The sequence below is a fragment of the Littorina saxatilis genome, linkage group LG6 (assembly GCF_037325665.1).
Source record: "Littorina saxatilis isolate snail1 linkage group LG6, US_GU_Lsax_2.0, whole genome shotgun sequence".
Taxonomy (NCBI): domain Eukaryota; kingdom Metazoa; phylum Mollusca; class Gastropoda; order Littorinimorpha; family Littorinidae; genus Littorina; species Littorina saxatilis.
The window spans coordinates 36,534,639-36,556,340 of NC_090250.1; the positions used below are offsets into that span (position 1 = coordinate 36,534,639).

The 21,702-nt window shown below is 44.7% G+C and overlaps 2 protein-coding genes across 2 annotated transcripts in view; one reads left to right on the top strand and one right to left on the bottom strand.

The window, feature by feature from the left end:
• Positions 1-16,240, bottom strand: part of LOC138969128 (protocadherin gamma-A10-like) — an 87,006-nt gene extending 70,766 nt beyond the window's left edge. The window contains exons 1-3 of the mRNA XM_070341846.1: positions 15,903-16,240; positions 10,602-11,801; positions 7,143-8,785 (exon numbers count right to left, since the gene is read on the bottom strand). Of these exons, the coding sequence (XP_070197947.1) occupies positions 7,143-8,785; positions 10,602-11,751 (2,793 nt within the window). The 5' untranslated portion in view covers positions 11,752-11,801; positions 15,903-16,240. The remainder of the gene's footprint in view (positions 1-7,142; positions 8,786-10,601; positions 11,802-15,902) is intronic.
• The window catches only part of LOC138969130 (sodium- and chloride-dependent glycine transporter 1-like), a gene marked incomplete in the record, with an annotated part of 204,892 nt that overhangs the window by 181,843 nt on the left and 1,347 nt on the right, over positions 1-21,702 (top strand).

Genomic DNA, 21,702 nt, shown 5'->3' on the forward strand with positions numbered 1-21,702 from the left:
ATAGAGAGAGAGAAAGAGAGAGAGAGAGAGAGAAAGAGAGAGAGAAAGAGAGAGAAAGAGAGAGAGAGAGAGAGAGAGAGAGAGAGAGAGAGAGAGAGAGAGAGAGAGAGAGAGAGAGAGAGAGAGAGAGAGAGAGAGACCGACCGACCGACCGACAAGGACAGACAGACAGAAGGAACAGGATTATGCTGAGAACAAAGAGGGGGATGAGATAAGTTTAGTTTTTGAATGAGAAGGTATGAAACCAGCGCAGTAGGGTGTTCTCGCCGGATTGCTTGCAAACGAAATATATAGTCTAGTTCTTCTCGTTCACAGAATACAGTTTTATGAGCTTACTTTATCATGTTTTCCTAAATCTTGGAGCCGGCTTGGCACAGGACTAAAACGTTATCGATGTTAGTACCATTGAAAGTGAATCAGTACCTGTGAAAGATCTGGCCGCTCTTCCATTGACAATAAAGTACAACGTTCAGAACTTCACATTTCACAATGTGAAACTTAAAAGATGAAGAACGGCTTATAATCAAGCCGCTTGATTGTCCCCGGTTTGAACTCATAAACAAAATAAACAAAATGAAATGCATAAATTAAGACTGAGCCGAATGACAAAACAAGAAACGGGAAAAGAAGCGGAACAGAAAAGAACACTAACAACAGAACATCATTTTTGGTTGTGCAAAGTCAGGCGGACCCGTTAAACTGATTACGTGTGACGTGAACAGAATGCCAGAAGAGGGCACAGGAGAGAAACATTAGTTTCGAGAAACAACTCTTAAAATTCTCCCAGAGAAAAGTGACAAAGAAACCTGGATTCCAATTCATCAACGCGGCAAGCGCAACTAGCTCGGAGGGCAGAAAAACCTGGATTGGATGCCCCCAGCAGGTTCACGGACCGGAGGCAGAAAACTAGACGCGGATTGGGAATCCGTGCCCGGGCCGGGTGATGGGGAATCTCCATAAAAGATGTAAACGAGGGCGGAGGGGCCAGGAGGGTCCTATGGGGCTTTAATCCCCGAGAGGCGAGGGTTCCATTCCAAAGAAGCTCATAAAGATTTTATTGACGCGTAATCATGGGGCGCTTAAAATCTGCGGCCGCCTCTCTCTCGCACTGTGATGAGAAGAGCGAGATAGAGAATGGACCTCGTGGTGTTCGGTGCAGGACCGGGCTTGCAGTTTTGTCACAGTAATCAGGTGGTAATGTCGGCAATGGGCAAGCAGGGGGATCTCAGAGTTCGTGATGGGTTAGCTATGGCGGTAGGGGTAGGGTTGGGGGATGGGGGCGGATAGGAGCAGATGGGAGAGGGGCGGAAATGGACCTGCTCGGGGAATACGGGTAGGAATGGGGATAATAATAATAATAATAATGGAAACTTATAGAGCGCTTACCTAGAAGCTCTAAGCGCTTTACAATGACATGAGGGTCAGAAGCAACAAATCCTCAGATCCGTGTTTTGTGGCCCTAGGTCGCATGGTAGCACAACACATAAATTAACAACGTCGTTTTGAGAAAAGGATATGGGTGTGTGTGGGGGGTGGAGGTGGGAGATGCGGGGACTGTAAGAATCAAGACAGTCCCAGTCCAAGCGGAAGACGACAAGTTCTCGGGAAATAGACGAAGGCGGGATGGGAGGGAGGGGGGGGGGGGGGGGGGGGGCGTAGATGTTGAAGGAGGAACAGGAGATATATGACCAGGCAGAAGATGTTTGTAACGAACATTTATGTTAACAGAGAGAGAGAGAGAGACAGAGAGAGACAGAGACAGAGACAGAGAGACAGAGAGACAGAGACAAACAGACAGACAGACAGACGGACGGACGGACAGAGGGACAGACAGCCAGACACACAAGGAGTAAAACAGACAAAAGCCCAGAAAGACCGCGAGAGAAAGAGAGAGAGAGAGAGGGGGGACGGAAAGACATAGTCTGAGAGACAGATGGCAAGACAGACAAAAAGAACGAGAGCCAAACACGGAGACATAGACAGATAAAGACAGAGACTGAGAGACAGATCAGAGACTGAGAGACAGAGACTGAGAGACAGAGACTGAAAGACAGAGACTGAGAGACAGAGACTGAGAGACAGAGACTGAGAGACAGAGACTGAGAGACAGAGACCATGGCAAAGAGAGACGCTATATAATTTGATGGAAGAGAAAACTATACAGCTGGCCCGCAGGAGTCAATGAGGCGAGGATGATGAAATGTGATTAAAATTTCAACGCGCAATCGGCTACGGCGTTAGAGCGATGGGATGCTGACTGAGGACCGTCGTTGTGATTATCGCGAAGATGTGCGGGTTGGTGCGGTTTCCCGATAATAATTCATGAAACAAAGTAATGCTGGCCAGGAAGCGAACCTTGAAGAAGATATTTAAAAAAAAAAAAAAACACGGAGATTTCAGCAACGCAAATGATTCGTTACCAGATTTTTCCAACACACAAATAAGATTGTGCAAAACAGAAATGAGTTTGAATTGGATTTCGGCAACATGGTAAATGAAATGCAATCAGATTTTGGCCAACAGGAATGAGTTGCAATCACATTTCAGCAACACAAATGGCTCCGTTTCAGAGAGTTTTGTGGTCGAGAGAGAAGTCTTTAAAAGATGTCGTGAGCGACCTGAGCACGCAACCACAAAGACAGCGTTTGTAATGGAACAAAAATCACTTATCGTCCCGCAGCGGAGGAAAAGACAGAGGTGGCGGGAATCGAATCCAGAACGACCCAAATCCCCTGAATTAGGGCAGATACCGGGTTTTTAGACAGCACTGAAAACAATAAAAGCTTTGGGTGGACAGTAAATCCGACCCCAAAAACAACACAGATGGGGACACAAAGCAGGCTGCTACGCGAATGGAACGAGAGAGGGAAGGCCTGACCAGAGAGAGAAAGAGACAGGAAAAACAATTCCCCTAGCTCTGAAAGAGTAGAAATGAGGACAGGGAGGTTGGAAAAGGGGGGAGGTGGCAAGGGGATGAGGAGAGCAGGGGATGGGCACAATCCTCCGCCCCAGACAGGATGTTCAAGCGAGCAACGCCGCTCAGTGACAACGACACAGGTTATTAGGCAATGGAGGGCACGCTCCCCGAATCTCGGGAGACTTCATTTGATTGCGCATGCGCTTGATTAGATTTTGCTCACTGGCACAGGATTTTTTCTTCCTCGTTAATATTTTCTGGGACGGACCGAGTCCCCTTTGCGCTGATTATCTGCGTGGCGAGTTGGATTGTTTCAGGGGGAGAGGGTAACGTGCGCCATGGCTTTGTTGCAACGCGTGTCATCTCATGGATGAGTCTATGCAAGGTCAAACGAGAGAGGACGAGGGTGGGGGCATGAAGAAAGCAGGCACGAGAGAGAGAGAGAGAGAGAGAGAGAGAGAGAGAGAGAGAGAGAGAGAGAGAGAGAGAGATGCACAGAGAGAGAGAGAGAGAGAGAAAGAGAGAGAGAGAGAGATGCACAGAGAGAGAGAGAGAGAGAGAGAGAGAGAGAGAGAGAGAAAGAGAATGGGTGTAAGAGAGAGAGAGAGAGAGAGAGAGAGAGAGAGAGAGAGAGAGAGAGAGAGAGAGAGAGAGAGAGAGAGAGAGAGAGAGACAATGACAATGACAAATTCTTTATTAACGAGGGTAATGGCATAAGCAAACAGGTGCTTTTTTACATCCAGCCCTCGTTCATGGGAGAGAGGGGGAGATAAAGATGGTGGTGCCGATGTTTGGGTCAGTGACACCGCCTGTGACACCCTCATTGAAATATCTATTCAACCTTAGTGTCGAGTTGGTCATAATCAACTTTTTATGAAACGCTACCAATGGCATATGACAGAAGAAAGTTGCATGCGACAGAAAACCTTTCCATTTTAGTATCAACCGGTACGACATACACAACGGGTGTTGGTTCATTGTATCTCAATTGCAATGTGACTCGGAATTCTGCCAACAGACTTTCGACACATTCCCTTACAACCAACGCATTGAGTTCTATACATCTCCACCATTTTGTTTGGTACTTAAAGTACGCCAACTTCAAAGAACGCAGAATCCCGTGACGTCATTAGTTCCAGCTGACTAGGCCCCCTAAGCACAAAAACGCGGGTAAAGCCTCAGTTGAGGGTGGCAGGAAACATGAAAGCAGGCGAATAAGAGGGCCTCAGAAAGCGTCAAAGAAATTTAACGTAGCGTAGCAAAGGCAGGGGAGGTGTCACAAGCTATATCGACGGGTTCGAAACCTTGTTCAAATGCGGGAAATACCGGTAGAGGTTTAACTGTGTTTTCCTCCCATTTACTTTACGCCTATGTCGTTTACTGCTGTCGACGCCGGCCAAACTGGATGCTAAAAAGGTTTTGGTTTAAACAACTGCTGTTTTCTTCATTACACACGACACCAACCAGCGTCGTTATAGGAAAACAAGCACAAGCTAAGAGCTTACAGGAACGCAAAAAGGTTTGTTGGCGCATCAGTGGAAATTATATCGCTTCGCGTTTCTGCCAAGAAAACAGGATGCAACGAGTTTGTTATCACCAAGTTAACATTCATATTTTAAGAGAGAACTCTTACAAAGCGTATCAGATATGGAAAATCCACGACATGTGTCCTTTTCCTTTTGTCAATCCTTCTATATGGTGGAGAGTACGCAAAAAAGAGAGAGCTGCGCTGCGTAGGTTTGGCCGGAGGAGATGGGAGGGATTGATTGTTCACATCAATTTCACAACGGAAATGGCACATTTATTCTTTAACTCTCTTTAACTTACAGAGATCTGAAATGTGGGACACACTCATTATTCATAGAACCCACAGTGAAACGAAGTTAATTTACTCCCAACTAAGCGGGCAGTATTTCCACAAATGATTTTTGTTTTGTTTTTGTTATTTGAACCGTCGCTGACAACTGCTGAAGCATTCATCATTGAACGAAACACATCACGCAAAGTTCAGGGCAAGGACAACACAAATGGAAGCGACCGTTTGATCGGCAAGCATGTTATGACGTACGCGACACAATTAAGGCTTATTGCGTGAACTCGGAAAAAGAACCTGTACCACAGCAGCATTAAATACACACTTCTTCCTTGGAAAACAGTTCAGCTAACCATCTCAGATCAGACCATCCATAGGATCAACTGGTGTCAGCAGCCACTCATTATTTCTTTTAAAGTTAGTATTAAATCTTTTTTTGACAACCGGGGGGGGGGGGGGGGGGGGTCCGGAAGCAATGTAACCAACCCCCTAATTCGCCCCTGAACACCCAGGCGGTTTATTTCTGGTATGCGTCCAAGTGAAAGATGGTCTTATTCCATGTAAAAGATGGTCTTATTCCATGTAAAAGATGGTCTTATTCCATGTAAAATATGGTCTTATTCCATGTAAAAGATGGTCTTATTCCATGTAAAAGATGGTCTTATTCCATGTAAAAGATGGTCTTATTCCATGTAAAAGATGGTCTTATTCCATGTAAAAGATGGTCTTATTGCATGTAAAAGAGGGTCTTATTCCATGTAAAAGATGGTCAGATAGTCTTATTCCATGTAAAAGATGGTCTTATTCCATGTAAAAGCATTGCCAGATCTGAGCTGATGAGCCGAACTCATTTACAAGGAAAGCAGCGTGTCTTTAACAAATAGGTATCAAGAGCTCTCGTTTTGATTTAAACAAGATTTTATTAAGGAAACACAGGGTGGCATGTATATATGCGATATAAACATTTGTGACCACACAACAAGCTAAGCTTATATTAAGTGTGCTCTCGTTTTGTTGCTGATACAATTATCGACAACTAAACAAGCAACGTTTACGCGAGTAGCAACCAAGACTCTGAAAACGTCAAAAGTAATGTGTTGTTCAATTTTTGACTGAATCTGTCAAGACGCCACACCTGGTTCAACTAAATTAGTGGAAAATATTCACATTACGAAGTAGACAAAAAACATCATCAGAATCCTAAAAGTACGTTAACAATTTAAAAAACAAACGTGTGCAGTTTAGGCTCAATTCATTCTTGGCCAAAGCGTGACATGAAATAAAATGATAGTACATTCTACAAGAAAAAAACCAAAAAACAAAATGGATTCCTCGTTACAATACGGCACTCTATATATCTGAGTCGCTGTGGTATTCAAACAAATTACAATCCACAGTTTCTTCAAGAAACGTCCAAACAAACCATCCTGCTTTTCGCCAAGCACGTTTCCCAATATCTAAAAGAACTCCATCGTTCTCTCTTCAGCAAGCGTGCTTATACTTATCTCCCTTTTCCGAACTCTTCATCCGGGCGTGTAGGAGATAAATTTGTTATTCTCCCCATCGCCAGCTATCTGAGCTCTTCAAGTCTGGAAGCGTTCTTATCTAAGTTACCTTGATGTGACTGGTGCAGAATAAAAAGCCAAGGTTTATTTTAGCGAAGCTTTTCAGGTTATGCGTGAGCCGAACAAAAAGTTTATTTTTGTGATGCTGCCTTCGCAGCGAAGAAAAGCTGAGATAGATCAACTGTATGGGTTTCAGAGTGTGCAGAGAAGAGCTGTCAGTCAGCAGTCGGCGACGTGAAGTGTTAATGAGTTCATTGTGCGTCAAAGGCTTTGTCAGACAAAGGATCAAAGAATAAAACAGTGCCAGAAAGTGAATTGTGGAGCTGAGTTTGCAGCCTGACTGAGTGAATGAAAATCTAGCCAAGAAGGAAACAGCGACAAGAAGCCGAGGACAAAGGTAATCGTGGAATAGAAATTAGGAGAACAAATAAAGATGTTTCTTTTTTTTTAAACAGAATAACTGCACAAACACGCTATCAACCAACCAACCAATTACAATGTATAACAACTTAGAAAACAAACAATGCGAAGATTCGACAACAAAGTTGTGACTGACTCATCAGATAAGCATGAACACTGACAAACGTGGAATATGTCTACAGAAACATAACAACACAAACAGACAGACAGACAGACAGGCAGACAGGCAGACAGACAGGCAGACAGGTAGGCAGGTAGGCAGACAGACAGACAGACAGACCACCCCCCCACACACACACACACACTAACACACACAAGCACACAAATAGAATATACTCAAATAGACACGAAAACATTCGGACAGACACATTCAAACACGGACAGATCAACGAAGCAACCAAGGTCAACTTTCAAAAATTGCTCTTACCTTGAAGTCATCGGATGAGAGACTGTTGCCGCCATACACTCCATCCTGCTTGCCGCCCTTGAAGGAAGAGAATCCAAAGTCCTCCTCCTCCTCGCAGATCCCCTTGCCGAAAGTCTCGAACCCTCCTCCCCCGTACTCCTTCTCCCCTAGCCCCCCATCGTCCAGGGTCTCGTTGTGCATATTGTCGGCCTTGACCCTGTCAGAGTACGACCCCGAAACACGCGGGTTTTGAATATGCATGGGCCCGCCAGAGGGGGCTTTCCGCCGGCGGTCCATCCTACGCATGACGACGATAATGAGCACGATGATGGCGCTGAGGATGATGGTGATGCAGACGATGGCCAGGGTGATGAGGATGTACTGGTCAGACGCTTGACCGACGCCGGACCCTCGCGTGCCGTTGCCCGCGTGGATCCACACCGTGATAGTCCGGTCAGCGGGTAGCGGAGGCGTGCCAGAGTCCTGAACCAGCACCTGCATGCGGTACATGCTGACGTCAGTGCGAGTCAAGGCCCGGGTGATAAACACCTCCCCGCTGTTGGCGTCCACGTCGAAGCGGCCGCTGTCGTTACGGGAGGTGATGATGAACTGGATCTGGCCGTTGAGGCCGCTGTCGGGGTCCACGGCCTGGATCATGGTCACGGGCTTGGCGATGTCGTCGTCCATGGACACGTATAGGTGCAGGTCGGTGCCGTTGGGGCTGGTGACTCGCGGGCGGTTGTCGTTCTCGTCCATGACGGTGATCTGCACCTCCGCCGTGTCGTTGAGCGGGGGCCGGCCCTTGTCCACGGCGATGATCTTAAAGTAGTAGTACGTGACGTCCTCGTGGTCGACGCTGCCGGTCAGCTCGATGCTGCCGTTGGGGTGCACGGTGAAGGGGATGCCGCGGATGGAGTACCTGTCCGGCAGTATCACCACCTCCCCGTTCACTCCCCGCTCAAAGTCGTTGGCCGTCACCCTGCCCACCACCCGCCCTCTTGTCGCGAACTCGGACACGGTGAAGGGGAAGACGTCTCGCGCGAAGGACGGCTTCTGGTCGTTGACGTCGGTGACGCTGATCATGACCTCCGCCAGGCTGCTGGTGGGCCGCTTGCCCTGGTCCGTGGCCACCACCGTGAAGTTGAAGCTCGTCTCCAGCTCGTAGTCAAAGTCGTCGTTCAGGAGGATTTCGCCGGTCTCCGGGTTGATGATGAAGCGGCCTCTGGCGCTGGGCTGCAGGCTGTACCGCACCTTCCCGTTCTCGTCAGCGTCTGCGTCCGTGGCGACCACCGTGATGAGGCTCATGCCCGACACGCTGTTCTCGGGCAGGTACACGTGGTACACGTTCTGCGCGAAGACCGGACTGTTGTCGTTCTCGTCCAAGATCCTCACCTCAAACGTGGCAGAGGCCGTGAGGGGTCGAACCCCAGCGTCCGTGCAGAACACGGTGACGTTGTGAGCGGCCACGGTTTCCCGATCCAGGGAGCGCGCGACAATAACCTTGTACTCGTTGACGTCAAAGCCCTGGAGCTCGAAGTAAGGATGACGCTCGATCTGACACTGTACTATACCGTTCCGTCCTCTGTCTCCGTCCTTCACCGCTATGTGTGCTACTACTGCGCCTATGGAAGCGTACTCAGAGATGATGGAGTATCCGTTTCCACCTGAAAGAATTACAAAAGTACAACCAAATAAGATGTGGCAGCTATTTTGAAAAAGTTGGCGTACTATGTACGCATGGTTAGAAAAAACTAACCGGCTTTATCGGAACCAGACCTTTTCTGTAGAAGTAAGACTACTGCACAAGAAAAGAAAAGAACTAATAGGCACACAGAGGAACCGATTTAAACAAATAAATACTTGAGGCATGAGATACTGTACTGCATGGTGTATTTGTTCACATGTAAAATGTAACTCCCACTATATTACCTGGGGTGCTAGGGCTACAATATATAGATATATATGCAAACCTGAAGCTGAAAATCGCAGGATCCCTAGACGTGAACATTCATTTTTGAAAGTTTTGAAACTTAGTGCTCTGCCTGACAATCAAACCGGAGATACGTTTTCTTAATTTGTTTCTCCAATACAGAAATAAGGAATAAACCCGAACTAAACAGCCCTGAATTACTTTCTTTGCAAACTTTGTACAAATGAAACACCGAAGCAAACGTTCACGAATGAGTGAATTCCCAAAACGAACTACAAACATTAATTTGTGTATGTATTGCTGTTGTTTCGTTCCGTTTGCTTGTTTGCTTGTCTGTCCAGAAGAAAACGTAACTTCTCTAAAGTAGCAACAAACACGAACAAAAGTCAAAGTAAAGTTTCTGCACTTCCTGAACGTTTCAAAAGTACACGGAAGAGTTGTGACGGGGAAAAAGGAAGATTCTGTACTTTTAAAATATAAGCTGGAGGCGAAAGTCCACGATTAAAGAAGAAAAAAATAAACCGGAAAGAAGGGCAACAGTGGAGATAATCCAAAGATAAAGAAAAGCTTATTCAAATGGATTTTTCAGTGGGGACAACACCCGTAGAATTAATGCACGTTAAAAGCAAAATCAACAAACAAGGCGTCTCAGTGTCAAACAAAACTAAACTTTGTGTGTTTATAAAATACGCTCACTAGGTGCACAGTATGCAAGCACGCGGATCAAGATAAAATGTAAGCTTTTCTAAATACATAAAAGTCTATAACTTAAAGAAAGGAATTGCAAGACAAAAAAACCATTCCATTAAAAATTCGTCTTTGTATATCACATTAGGAACGTGAGATTACTTGGACTTTTCACGAGAAACAAGAAAACAAAAAGGGGAAAAACTCGAGAAGTTCCAAAAACAAGTGAAGAACTCAAGTCAAATCCAAGATTAGCAAACACTTAAAAAAAAAATAATATCAAGAAAATAAAAGAACACTTGATAATGCGTTCTGCGAATAAGATTACTTAGAATCTTCTAAAAAAAATAAAGAAAATAAAAAAAGAGAGAGAGGAAAAAACATTTAAACAAATTACAAAATCTAATTCTTGGGTAGGAATAAATGCGTGATGTGTGTCTTATCAGTTCTACAAAGAGAGAGAGAGAGAGAGAGAGAGAGAGAGAGAGAGAGAGAGAGAGAGAGAGAGAGAGAGAGAGAGAGAGAGAGAGAGAGAGATAAAGAGAGAAAGAAAGAGAGAGAGAGAGACACACACACACAGAGACAGAGACAGAGAGACAGAGAGAGGGAGAGAGGAGAGAGAGAGAGAAAGAGAGAGAGAGAGAGAGACACACACACACACAGACACAGAGAGACAGAGAGAGGGAGAGAGGGAGAGAGAGGAGAGAGAGAAATAAAGAGAGGAAAAGGGTGAGAGAGGGAGAGGTAGAGAAAGAGAGGGAGAGAGGATGGGTGAGACACACACACACACACACACACACCACACACACCCCGCACACACACACATATCGACGCAGCATCACGGATTCACAACCGAAACGTACCGGCCAGGAGACTGACGGTCATTCTGGGCGGACTGTTGATGGTATCCCTCACAGTGACGGTCACGATGGTGCTAGTGGTGAAGGGCTGGGCGCCCATGTCCGTGGCTTCCACCGTGATGTTGTAGCTCTCCTGCTCACCGTTCTCGATGTCCCCAGCGACCGTCAGCTCCCCTGTAGCGGGGTTCACATGGAACATGGACAGGACGGTCTGGGACTGCTGGGGACTGAGGCGGTAGCGGACCCTCCCGTTGTCCCCAGAGTCTCTGTCAGTGGCGGTCACCGCGATGAGCACGTAACCCTTAGCAACGTCCTCGTCCACCGTCACGGCATAGGAGGGCTCGGTGAAGACGGGCTTGTTGTCGTTCTCGTCGCTGACGGTGATGTTGACGAGCAGGGTACCCTGTCGGGGAGGGCTGCCGCCGTCACGGGCGATGACCTGAACCTGGTAGCTCTCCTGTCGCTCGTGGTCCAGGTCGGGTCGCTGCACCACCAGCAGAAGGTTGGGGCTACCTGGCGTGAAGGACAGTCCGAAGGGTCCGCCCGCGGGGATCAGTTCGTACCCCTTCAGTCCGTTGTCTACACCCATGTCCAGATCTACCGCAGACATCAGCGGGAAGGTGGAAGGGATGCCGACAGACTCTGAAATGACGACCTCGGCGGACTTGTCCGGAAAGGTCGGGGCGTTGTCGTTGATGTCGGTGACGTTGATGTCCAGGGAGACCTTCCTGAAGAACTGGTTAAGCGTGGACTGGATGGCGACCTTTAGGGGCAGGACGCACTGCTTGGCGTAGCGACACACTTCCTCACGGTCCACGCGCCCTGTTCTAGCAATGCTGAGGTCACCGGTGGCCTCGTCCAGACGGAAGAGGCTGGTGTAGGACGTCTCGCCGGCCAAGAAGCTGTAGCGGAGGTTGTTAATGCTGTCGCTGCTGACGTACTGCTCCAGGTCGGTGTCTTCCGCCAGGTTGCCGATGTGGCTGCCAGGAGGCTGTTCTTCGGGGATTGTGTAGACCAGAGCCTCTGCCACCTGGGGCCAGGCCATCAGGGCGAAGAGAAGCACGTGCATCATGGTGCGGAAGAGACCGGGGTGTCTGCGAGGCAGGGAGTGAGGGTGAGGGTGGTGAAGGGGCTGCTGTGACAGGACCCCCATAGCTGCCAGCGGTCAAAGGTCGGAGGTCAGATCATGGTTCGCTGTTGCATCTGCAAGCAGAAAGTAAAAGATACCTTTGAATTCTACTTTGTAATTAAATTATTGATTTCTTTTGCCATCGCAGGAGTTGACTGAAATTATGTTTTCTTTCCATTGTGTGTAACATGATAGGTGGGGTGGTGGAGCAGTGGTCGGATCGATATCGCAGATTGTACGTAACACCCACGGAACTGAAATGCCTGTAAAACGCATTTTGCTTGAAAAACAAAGCAAAGAATGTCAAACGGATCACGAGATGATTTCACCAGCTAGGTGAAACCATTACGTTACATTTGAAAGCCATCAACTAAACTTTAATGCAACACGCACGAAAACCGGCACGGTTGGCCTAGTGGTAAGGCGTCCGCCCCGTGATCGGGAGGTCGTGGGTTCGAACCCCGGCCGGGTCATACCTAAGACTTTAAAATTGGCAATCTAGTGGCTGCTCCGCCTGGCGTCTGGCATTATGGGGTTAGTGCTAGGACTGGTTGGTCCGGTGTCAGAATAATGTGACTGGGTGAGACATGAAGCCTGTGCTGCGACTTCTGTCTTGTGTGTGGCGCACGTTAAATGTCAAAGCAGCACCGCCCTGATATGGCTTTTCGTGGTCGGCTGGGCGTTAAGCAAACAAACAAACAAACACGCACGAAACGACACAGCAGTGAAATGTATTGCTCATCTTGCAAGTCTCCGCGATGAAATCAAGCAATTTGACATAATGTCACAATTTGACGTTCTCATGTCTGTATCACAACTATCATTAACACATTTTGTTTCCATTCTAGTAAATCTGTTTGTTTGTTTTGTTGTGCTGATATGATCAATTCTTGCTTAAAACTGCTTTTCAGGTGGTATCAAAGATCACAAGAACTGTAACTTGAAGTTTATTTTCTGAAAAGGGAAAATGATCATCAAGTTGCATGTCTTGAAGAGTTTGACACGCGACATCACTTTTGCTGATGAACTATTTGTGTACTTTATTTATTTGCTTAATTGTATGTTCTGTGTTCGCAAAAAGGGACAAACAAATCGACGGGAATTTTCACATCCGTTTCCGTCTGAATATATTGTGACATGATCGAATTTCAGTACACAATATAATTTTGTCACTGTGTTTTTTCTTTTTCCCGAAATTAAGGTCTGATTCACGAAACATCCTTGAAACAAAATTAAAAAGACCAAAACAATTTTTTTAAACTACACACAAGGAGATTGCAAGGATTATTTCCACCAACAAACGGTTTCAAATGTGGCTAACCAAAGTGTTGAAACTGGTTACAGCAGTGCATAGAGAGACTCCTTGGTTATCAAGAATTTGATGCTTCTTTAACATTATCCCAGAGATTCTGCAAACAAAACTGTGTCACTAACAAAATCCAAGAGATTCTACCATCTAGAGCTGAGATGCCGTTTTGACGTTCGTTTGACTTACTTTTATGTGTATATGTATTTATTATTCGTAAACTTATACAGGTAATATAATTATGTGTTGTGAAAATCACATAGAACAGAGTATTTTCTTCTCAACGTTGAAAATCAATAGCTTGGTAGACCAAGCTATTACTTCAAACACAACGATGCCAATTTGAGACTCCACGCACTGAAGAGTGTCATCCTGACATACGGTTGACTTTTATGTCATTCATTACCTATCATGGTTGTGGAAAATATGAGAATGAAACATGCCATGTGCACCGGCATTAAGTACAATGCATACCATAACTAGCAGAAGAGACATAGATAGCATCAATATATATTTATCCTACATACGTGAGAGAGACACCCGTGAGATAATAATCGTTCAAATCACACGTGTGTGTATCATGTAAATGAGGTCATGTCAAGCAAGTCTGACAGGGACCTGTTTTTCCACTGCTCATGATGCCAAAGTCACCGAGACAAACGTCATAATAGACCAAAAAAATTGCGCTCGCTAATTACCCTCGATGAATTTTGAGAACCAACACGTCACGCCACACTTTCAGAGTGACGTTTCTTTGCTTTGACGTAATAGATTGCACGAGGCTTTAGAAGAGATCGAGGTTCCAAAACAAGCGTCTTCAAGTTAGCTGTTTCGACTGCAGGACATTTTCAGTAAAATACACGTTAGTACAGTATGTAGGATAAACAGAATACTACATGGCTTGCTGTTTCGTACCAGATTTACACTCGTTGCTTTTTCAAATAGTGAACAGCTCGCTTTCGCTCGCAGTTCAATATTTAAAAAAAAAACCTCGTGTAAATCTGGTACGACACAGCAAGCCATGTAGTATTCTCTATGTCTCTGCTAGCAGCATTTGTCTGTTTAACAGATTGCAGGACATTTCCCAACGACGATAAGTGAACGAAAATTACCATTATTATCAAAACTCAAACTGTCTGTACCTTGACATGATGTTTTATTCATAGCTTATAGTGAATAATTGGAGTTCATGACACAATGTTGAAAGAAGTGTTTATTTCAAGAGTAATACACAGTGAATGAGACAATTTCACTTTTTAGGAAAGACACAAACAAAATGCTAATAAAATATATATTATAAGCGCTTGTGTCTATTTTCTCCGAAGATCATAACCTTAAAAAGTGCATGTGTCTGTACACAAAAATAAATATAAACTGCATACACATATATTGCCTTCTTTAAAAAAAAAATTAAAAATACAAACAGCTAAATAGGTCAACATTTAATTACATTAGCAGTGCGCACATTAAGTCCGTGCTCTTTGTACCTGCAATAAAAATGTACTACTTCCGCGCAGTGAAAATAAGAGACATGTCTGTTGCTGAGAAAGAAACGCTCTTTTGTTCGCTGAAGTCCGTTTACAAAATCAAGCTTTTAGAACTTTGAGTTTGACTGACTCTCAGAATAAACCCGGGCTGAAAGCAAAACTAACAACAACAACAAAAAACCAAAAAAAGCGAAAGGGGGTGGTAGATCTTGGACATTGGTTTGTTTGTTTGTGTGTGTGTGTGTGTGTGTGTGTGTGTGTGTGTGTGTGTGTGTGTGTGTGTGTGTTTCACTGTGTGTGTCTCACTGTGTGTGTCTCACTGTGTGTATGCTCTCTCTCCCTCTCTCTTTCTCTTTCTCTCTCTCTCTCTCTCTCTCTCTCTCTCTCTCTCTTTAATTTGGGGATGCCATACCTTTTCTCGTTATTCACTCAGTATGTTTACGTATGTGTGCATGTGTGCGTATGTGTGCTAGCGTGTGTGTGTGTGTTATGTGTGTGTGTGTGTGTATGTGTGTGTGTGTATGCGTGTGTGTGTGTGTGTGTGTGTCTGAGCCTGTGTCTGCGTACCTGCCAAACAGGCATATGGTGAAAGCTGTGGTATATGGTGACTGGCAGCGTATAGGGAAACAAGACGGCTAACATTGTGGGGTGGCTGAATCCTCTTCGCCTGTGCTTGGGGAAAAAGTGTCACTTCTCGGCTTGCGTCTCTCTCTCTCTCTCTCTCTCTCTCTCTCTCTCTCTCTCTCTCTCTCTCTCTCTCTCTCTCTCTCTCTCTCTCTCTCTCTCTCTACGAACATATTGACGAACGGATGAATAAAATGATGAATCATTTATTGATAGGCGGATCGATTGCAAAACAAAAAGATTGCTTACTTCCTTGATTTACTTGCTTGATTCATTGTTCAACAGGGAAAGATAGAATATTGCGAATATGTTGCTAAAACTGTGTTAAATAATTATGCATCTCAGACAGTTACTTTCCATATATATGTATAAGCATACCTAGTCATTGTGACAAAATCAGATCTGAAACTCATTACAGGGCAGATAATAGTGTCATTTGCACGTCACACACACACACACACACACACACACACACACACACACACACACACACACACACACACACACACATACACACACACACACATACACGTGTGCGACACACACACACACACATCCAAACACTCACACACACACACATTCAAACACACACACACACACACACATACACACACACACACACACACACACATACACACACACTCAGTGTGACACATACACACTGTGACACACACACACACACACACAATCACACTCCCATTTCAAACCACACCATCAACACTTCACACAAGGATTCAAAAGACAATAGAAAACCCTACCGTGTCAAATCACGCGCAGAAGGAAGCAAGAGAACGTTGAGAGTTACTCCAAGGATTGAACACTATACTCTTCCTCTCTCACTCACACTGTCAACACTACAGTTCCACGAAATCACTTTTTCCAGTATTCCTCGCAGAGGGACGGAGCGAAAAAAAAAATCCTTGAAGAAACAATAGAACCACAAGACAATCCTTCCTGCAGTGTTATCTCCACAGTAGCAGAGCTTTGTTTCTTAGCAATCAAAGAGCGTTCGATCTTGGCACTGGCAGCATTGGCCTGTGTCCGGAACTGAGAGAGGAAAACTGGAACCACGAGAACTGTGAAGAGGTATAGTAGTGTTTATTATCCTCCCGATGATCTGATCCGCGTGCGTTCTGTGGGAAGGGGGCAGCAGTATGAAGTCAGTAAGAGGGGATCTCCGGTGTCACTGCACGAGACTCAGGGTGGAGGTGCTGGGGAGGGAGGGGGTGGTCACCTGTCGTAGGACTTGGGAGAGGGGAGGGGGAGGTCGTTTCAGGTGCTACTGTCCCACTACAAAACACTGCCACATGCTCCGACGCGCGCGCCGTATACCCCCGTTCCGTTTCAACTAAATCGCCGCTGTTGGAAAGACTTGCTTTTCCTTCCCCGAGCCCTCCCCCCTGCGGGCCGCGATTGTAAAGGCGTAGCCCCTCCCCTTTTGTCACTCCCCAACCAATCAGAAGCCGCGATTATAGCTCGCTCGTGCCGCGATCTGAGTGTTGTCAAACATGTACACGTGTTGTAAAGTAGGCCTGAAGCCTGCCTACTTCAAGTTGTGTGCAGTTGGAGAGATTACGGGGGAGGTTGGTTTTTTTACCCCCCTCCGCTCAACCAAACGGTGGAACGCCAAGCATTTAACATGTTGATCGCCAAACTGGCACCAGCAGGTAATAGTTAATTTAGCTAAACACTAAGCATTCACCGCTAGTGGAATACTATTTGACCTTCCTGATAAAGTAACAATGAGCATTTTCACCGTGGAATATAATAATGTAAAATCAGTAATGTAATACTAAGCATTATGTTCGTGGAGTACGAGCCATTCTTATAATATGACACTACTGGAGCATTCTCATCGTTGAATACCATTGTAAGCATTTTATTAATGTAATATATAAGCATTCTCTTCTTGGCCGGACTACTACAGATTCTAGCAATCTAACACTAAGCATTGTCTTATTGGAATAATAAGCAATTTTATTGTGGAATACTAATAATGTAACACTAAGCACTCTCATCCAGTAACAATAAGCATTTTCTTCGTGGAATACTAAGCATTTTTGTCATGGAATACTTAGCATATTGAAAATGTACCAAAAAGCACTCTCTTCGTGGAACACCATTGACTATTCTCATCGTAGAATACTAAGCATTTTCGAATAATCATGGTTACACTAAGCATTCTTATAATTGAACACTAAGCATTCTAAGTGCGAAACAGCAACCATTCTATTCGCGGAACAAGGAGCGAGATTTGCACAAAATCCCCGTAAAATGTCGAATGTGACGAGTGCGCTTGTCAACATTTCTCAAGATTAGCGCATCGATCTCTTGTGATGGAAGCAAATAAACAAATATGTGCTCGTAACAAGGGGAAAATGTGTGTCTAGAAAATAAAGAACGCAACTGTGACGAACGCAGGAATATACGAGTATATAGATGAAACACACATCGAATGTGTAACTGACGTAAATAAAAATCATAACAAGTCGCGTAAGGCGAAATTACTACATTTAGTCAAGCTGTGGAACTCACAGAATGAAACTGAACGCACTGCATTTTTTTCACAATGACCGTAGTCCGCCGCTTGTGCAAAACGGAGTGAAACTGACGAGCCTTTTCAGCGCGGTAGTGGTTTCGCTGTGCTGCATAGCACGCTTTCTGTACCTCTCTTCGTTTTAACTTTCTGAGCGTGTTTTTAATCCAAACATATCATATCTATATGTTTTTGGAATCAGGAACCGACAAGGAATAAGATGAAATTGTTTTTAAATCGATTTCGAAAAATGAATTTTAATCATAATTTTTATATTTTTAATTTTCAGAGCTTGTTTGTAATCCAAATATAAAAAATTTATATGTTTTTGGAATCAGAAAATGATGAAGAATAAGATGAACGTAAATTTGGATCATTTTATAAAAAAAACATTTTAATTACAATTTTCAGATTTTTAATGACTTAAGTCATTAATCAATTTTTAAGCCACCAAGCTGAAATGCAATACCGAAGTCCGGCCTTCGTCGAAGATTGCTTTACAAAAATGTCAATCTATTTGATTAAAAAATGAGGGTGTGACAGTGCCGCCTCAACTTTTACAAAAAGCCGGATATGACGTCATCAAAAGTATTTATCGAAAAAATGAAAAAATGTCCGGGGATATCATTCCCAGGAACTCTCATGTCAAATTTCATAAAGATCGGTCCAGTAGTTTGGTCTGAATCGCTCTAGATCTACACACACACGCACATATGGACTGGGTGGCCGAGTGGTAACGCACTTGCGCTCGGAAACGAGAGGTTGCGAGTTCGACCCTGGGTCAGGGCGTTAGCAATTTTCTCCCCCCTTTCCTAACCTAGGTGGTGGGTTCAAGTGCTAGTCTTTCGGATGAGACGAAAAACCGAGGTCCCTTCGTGTACACTACATTGGGGTGTGCACGTTAAAGATCCCACGATTGACAAAAGGGTCTTTCCTGGCAAAATTGTATAGGCATAGATAAAAAAATGTCCACCAAAATACCCGTGTGACTTGGAATAATAGGCCGTGAAAAGTAGGATATGCGCCGAAATGGCTGCGATCTGCTGGTCGATGTGAATGCGTGATGTATTGTGTAAAAAGTTCCATCTCACACGGCATAAATAGATCCCTGCGCCTTGAGTCCGAGTCTGGAGATACGCGCGCGATATAAGACTTCATATAACATAACGCACAGACACACACCTACACCATGACCCTCGTCTCGATTTCCCCTCTATGTTAAAACATTTAGTCAAAACTTGACTAAATGTAAAAAGGGTAATGTAGAGAGTGCAGACGAACAAAACAGCCTGTGTATATAAGTTTACCGAGGAGTAGACAAAATAGAGAGGGCGAGGGTGTAGTGGGGATGGCATGGTGTGGTTTATTTTATATTTCCAACTTCAACCAGGAATAAAGCCAAGAGCGTACGCTCAAACGAACCAAGTCTGCTACATCCAGAGTATCCATGTTGTCGTGATACCTCTGAGCCAACGCGACAACAACAGCGCAGCTACAATGAAACTGCAGCTGCTGCTCGATCTCTCTCTCTCTCTCTTTCTCTCTCTCCGCTCGCTTTGTTGGCATCATAGCAGCGAGGATACTGCTTTTCCAGTTTAGATACCTGTCGTCGAGAAAGCATAAGGACGCTTTTTTTTGTTTCAATAGCTTTCGTGCGAATTTAATTCTGGATTTTGGTGCACACGCACGCAAACAAGCTCGTGCACATTCGCACACATGCACTTATGCACGCATGTACGCATGTACGGACGTACTCACGGACGGACGCACGCACGCACGCAGACACACATACACAAACACTCTCTCTTTCTCTCTCTCTCTCTTTTCTCTCTCTCTCTCTCTCTCTCTCTCTCTCTCTCTCTCTCTCCCTCTTTCTTTCTCAAGCCCTCTCACTCTCTCTCTTTCCCCCGTCTCTCTCTATCCACGTCATCTTCAACCTGTTGGCTACGACCAAGAAATGACGACAGAAAAACAACAACAACCCACAAACAAACATACAAACCAACAAGCAAAATAAACAAAGTCGCATCAAGTCTCAACACCTGCGACTGACTCAGGGAAGCAGTTTACACCACTACTACAACGTCAGTACTACCACCGTCGTCCGCAATAGTATACACTTCAAGTGACAAAGACAAAACCAATCACAGCCTCCCTTTCAACGTGTTCAGTCCACCGTGAAAAAAAAGGACTGCGAAACCAAACAAGACCTCAAGTGAGAACAAACTGAGAAAAATGCCTTTAATCGCTTTAGGCCAAAAAAAAAAAATTGTCTGTTTCTGGTAACATGGCTAAAAAAAATAGGGTCGGTAGGTCGGGATTTTTTGTTTAATTTTTTTTAATTTGTTTTTTTTTACCCCAAATGCAGACCAATAAAACTAACTTTAAAAATCGCGCAAAGAGACTGGATTCACTATACATAGAGACAAGACACTCAACACATTTACAAATCGTCAGCGGACTTTCGTTTTCACACGTTTTTGTTGTTCATTTTCTCACCCTGTCCTTTACCACCAAAAAATAAATAAAAATTTTTGAGTTTGGAAAAAAAAAAGTTTAGGGTCGGCGCCGAAATTTAGGGTCGGTCGGGTGACCAGAAACAGACAATTTTTTTTTTTTGCCTTAAGTCCAGCTGGGATTGGTGGCAAAACGAACAGTACACACGCCCTTTAGCTTCGCAACAATGAAAAGGGGCCCTTGTCTTCCAAACGCTTAGTTGGATAAATGAGGGGGTGGAGGTGAGAGACGACGCCGTTAGTGGGGGTTAGTAGGGGTGAGAGACAATATGTAAGTGGTGGGAGGGGGAGAGGGGGGGGGGATACGAGTACGAAGAGTGAAGGCAGGAGGGTAGCATGTTGTGTGAGAACACGGGAGGAAAAGGGGTCATTTTGTCACCTGGCGCACCCGCCCGCCAACCCGTCCCCAGGCACCTGTGGAGCAGTTGTTAGATGGAGGTCTGCCTTACATTCCAAGGTGCATTCTTTGTTGCAAGGTAGCCTGTACGGAGACAAGTAGTTAACAGTCTTACTAACAGGGGATTTGAGACGCAAATATTCGTTGGAAATAAATGTCTAATTTGGAAATAAAAATATCAATCAATGAATTAATCAATCAGTAAACAAAGCAATCAGTGCATAAATCAATTAATCAATAAATTAAAAAATCTGACTAAATGAAATAGACGGGAAAAAGATGTCGACCACATCTGAGGCGGCCAATCGGTTCACTAACAGAATGTCGACTGATTATATTCGCTGCATGCACTACTGTGTTTTTCTCTGTCTGGTTATTTCTATTCCGATGTATCAACCTGACTGGTTGATTTATTGATTGATATCGATATCATGGTACACTGCAATTATTTAGGGCACCAACTCTATCTGATGCTTACATTATTTTTAGGCCTAACTGAATGACTCTTCCAACAGAAAAATGCACACATTCAATCATAATGGCAGACACCTTGTCTTGTCATGTCTTGTAATGTCTTGTCTTGTCGTGGCTTGGCCAGCAGGTACCGACGCTCCTGAGCTATAATAGTTGGGTGACCGACACCTACACAACCAGTCTTTATGTCCAGAATGACGACATTACAGGCGCTCATCTAGTTGCAATGACACCGTTGTGGGTCAGAGACGGTTGTTAGTGACGTCACTTCCGCTGAGAACAAGCGGTCAGTCGCTTGTTACAGACACTGTTGGTGTGTGAACGCAACATTCTTCCTTGCCCTACGGGTAGACGTACAAGCGGAGGAAAGTTTCAAGTGGAAACCTGTTTAAAAGTCAAGGCAAAAATCAGAGAAAGTAACTGCTTCGACGAGAGAAAAAATCTAAACAAAACAAAAACCGAGAATCGCGATTGCAAGTCACTACTGGAAACTGTCGTCTGAACATAGATATATATATATATACATACATCCACAGATGGAGAAAGTAAAACACTAGCAATCTAAAAACATGCTGCAGTGTCAGTTTCATTTTTGCCTTTACGTTTAAAAGGGACAAGAAAACTGACGGTGATAA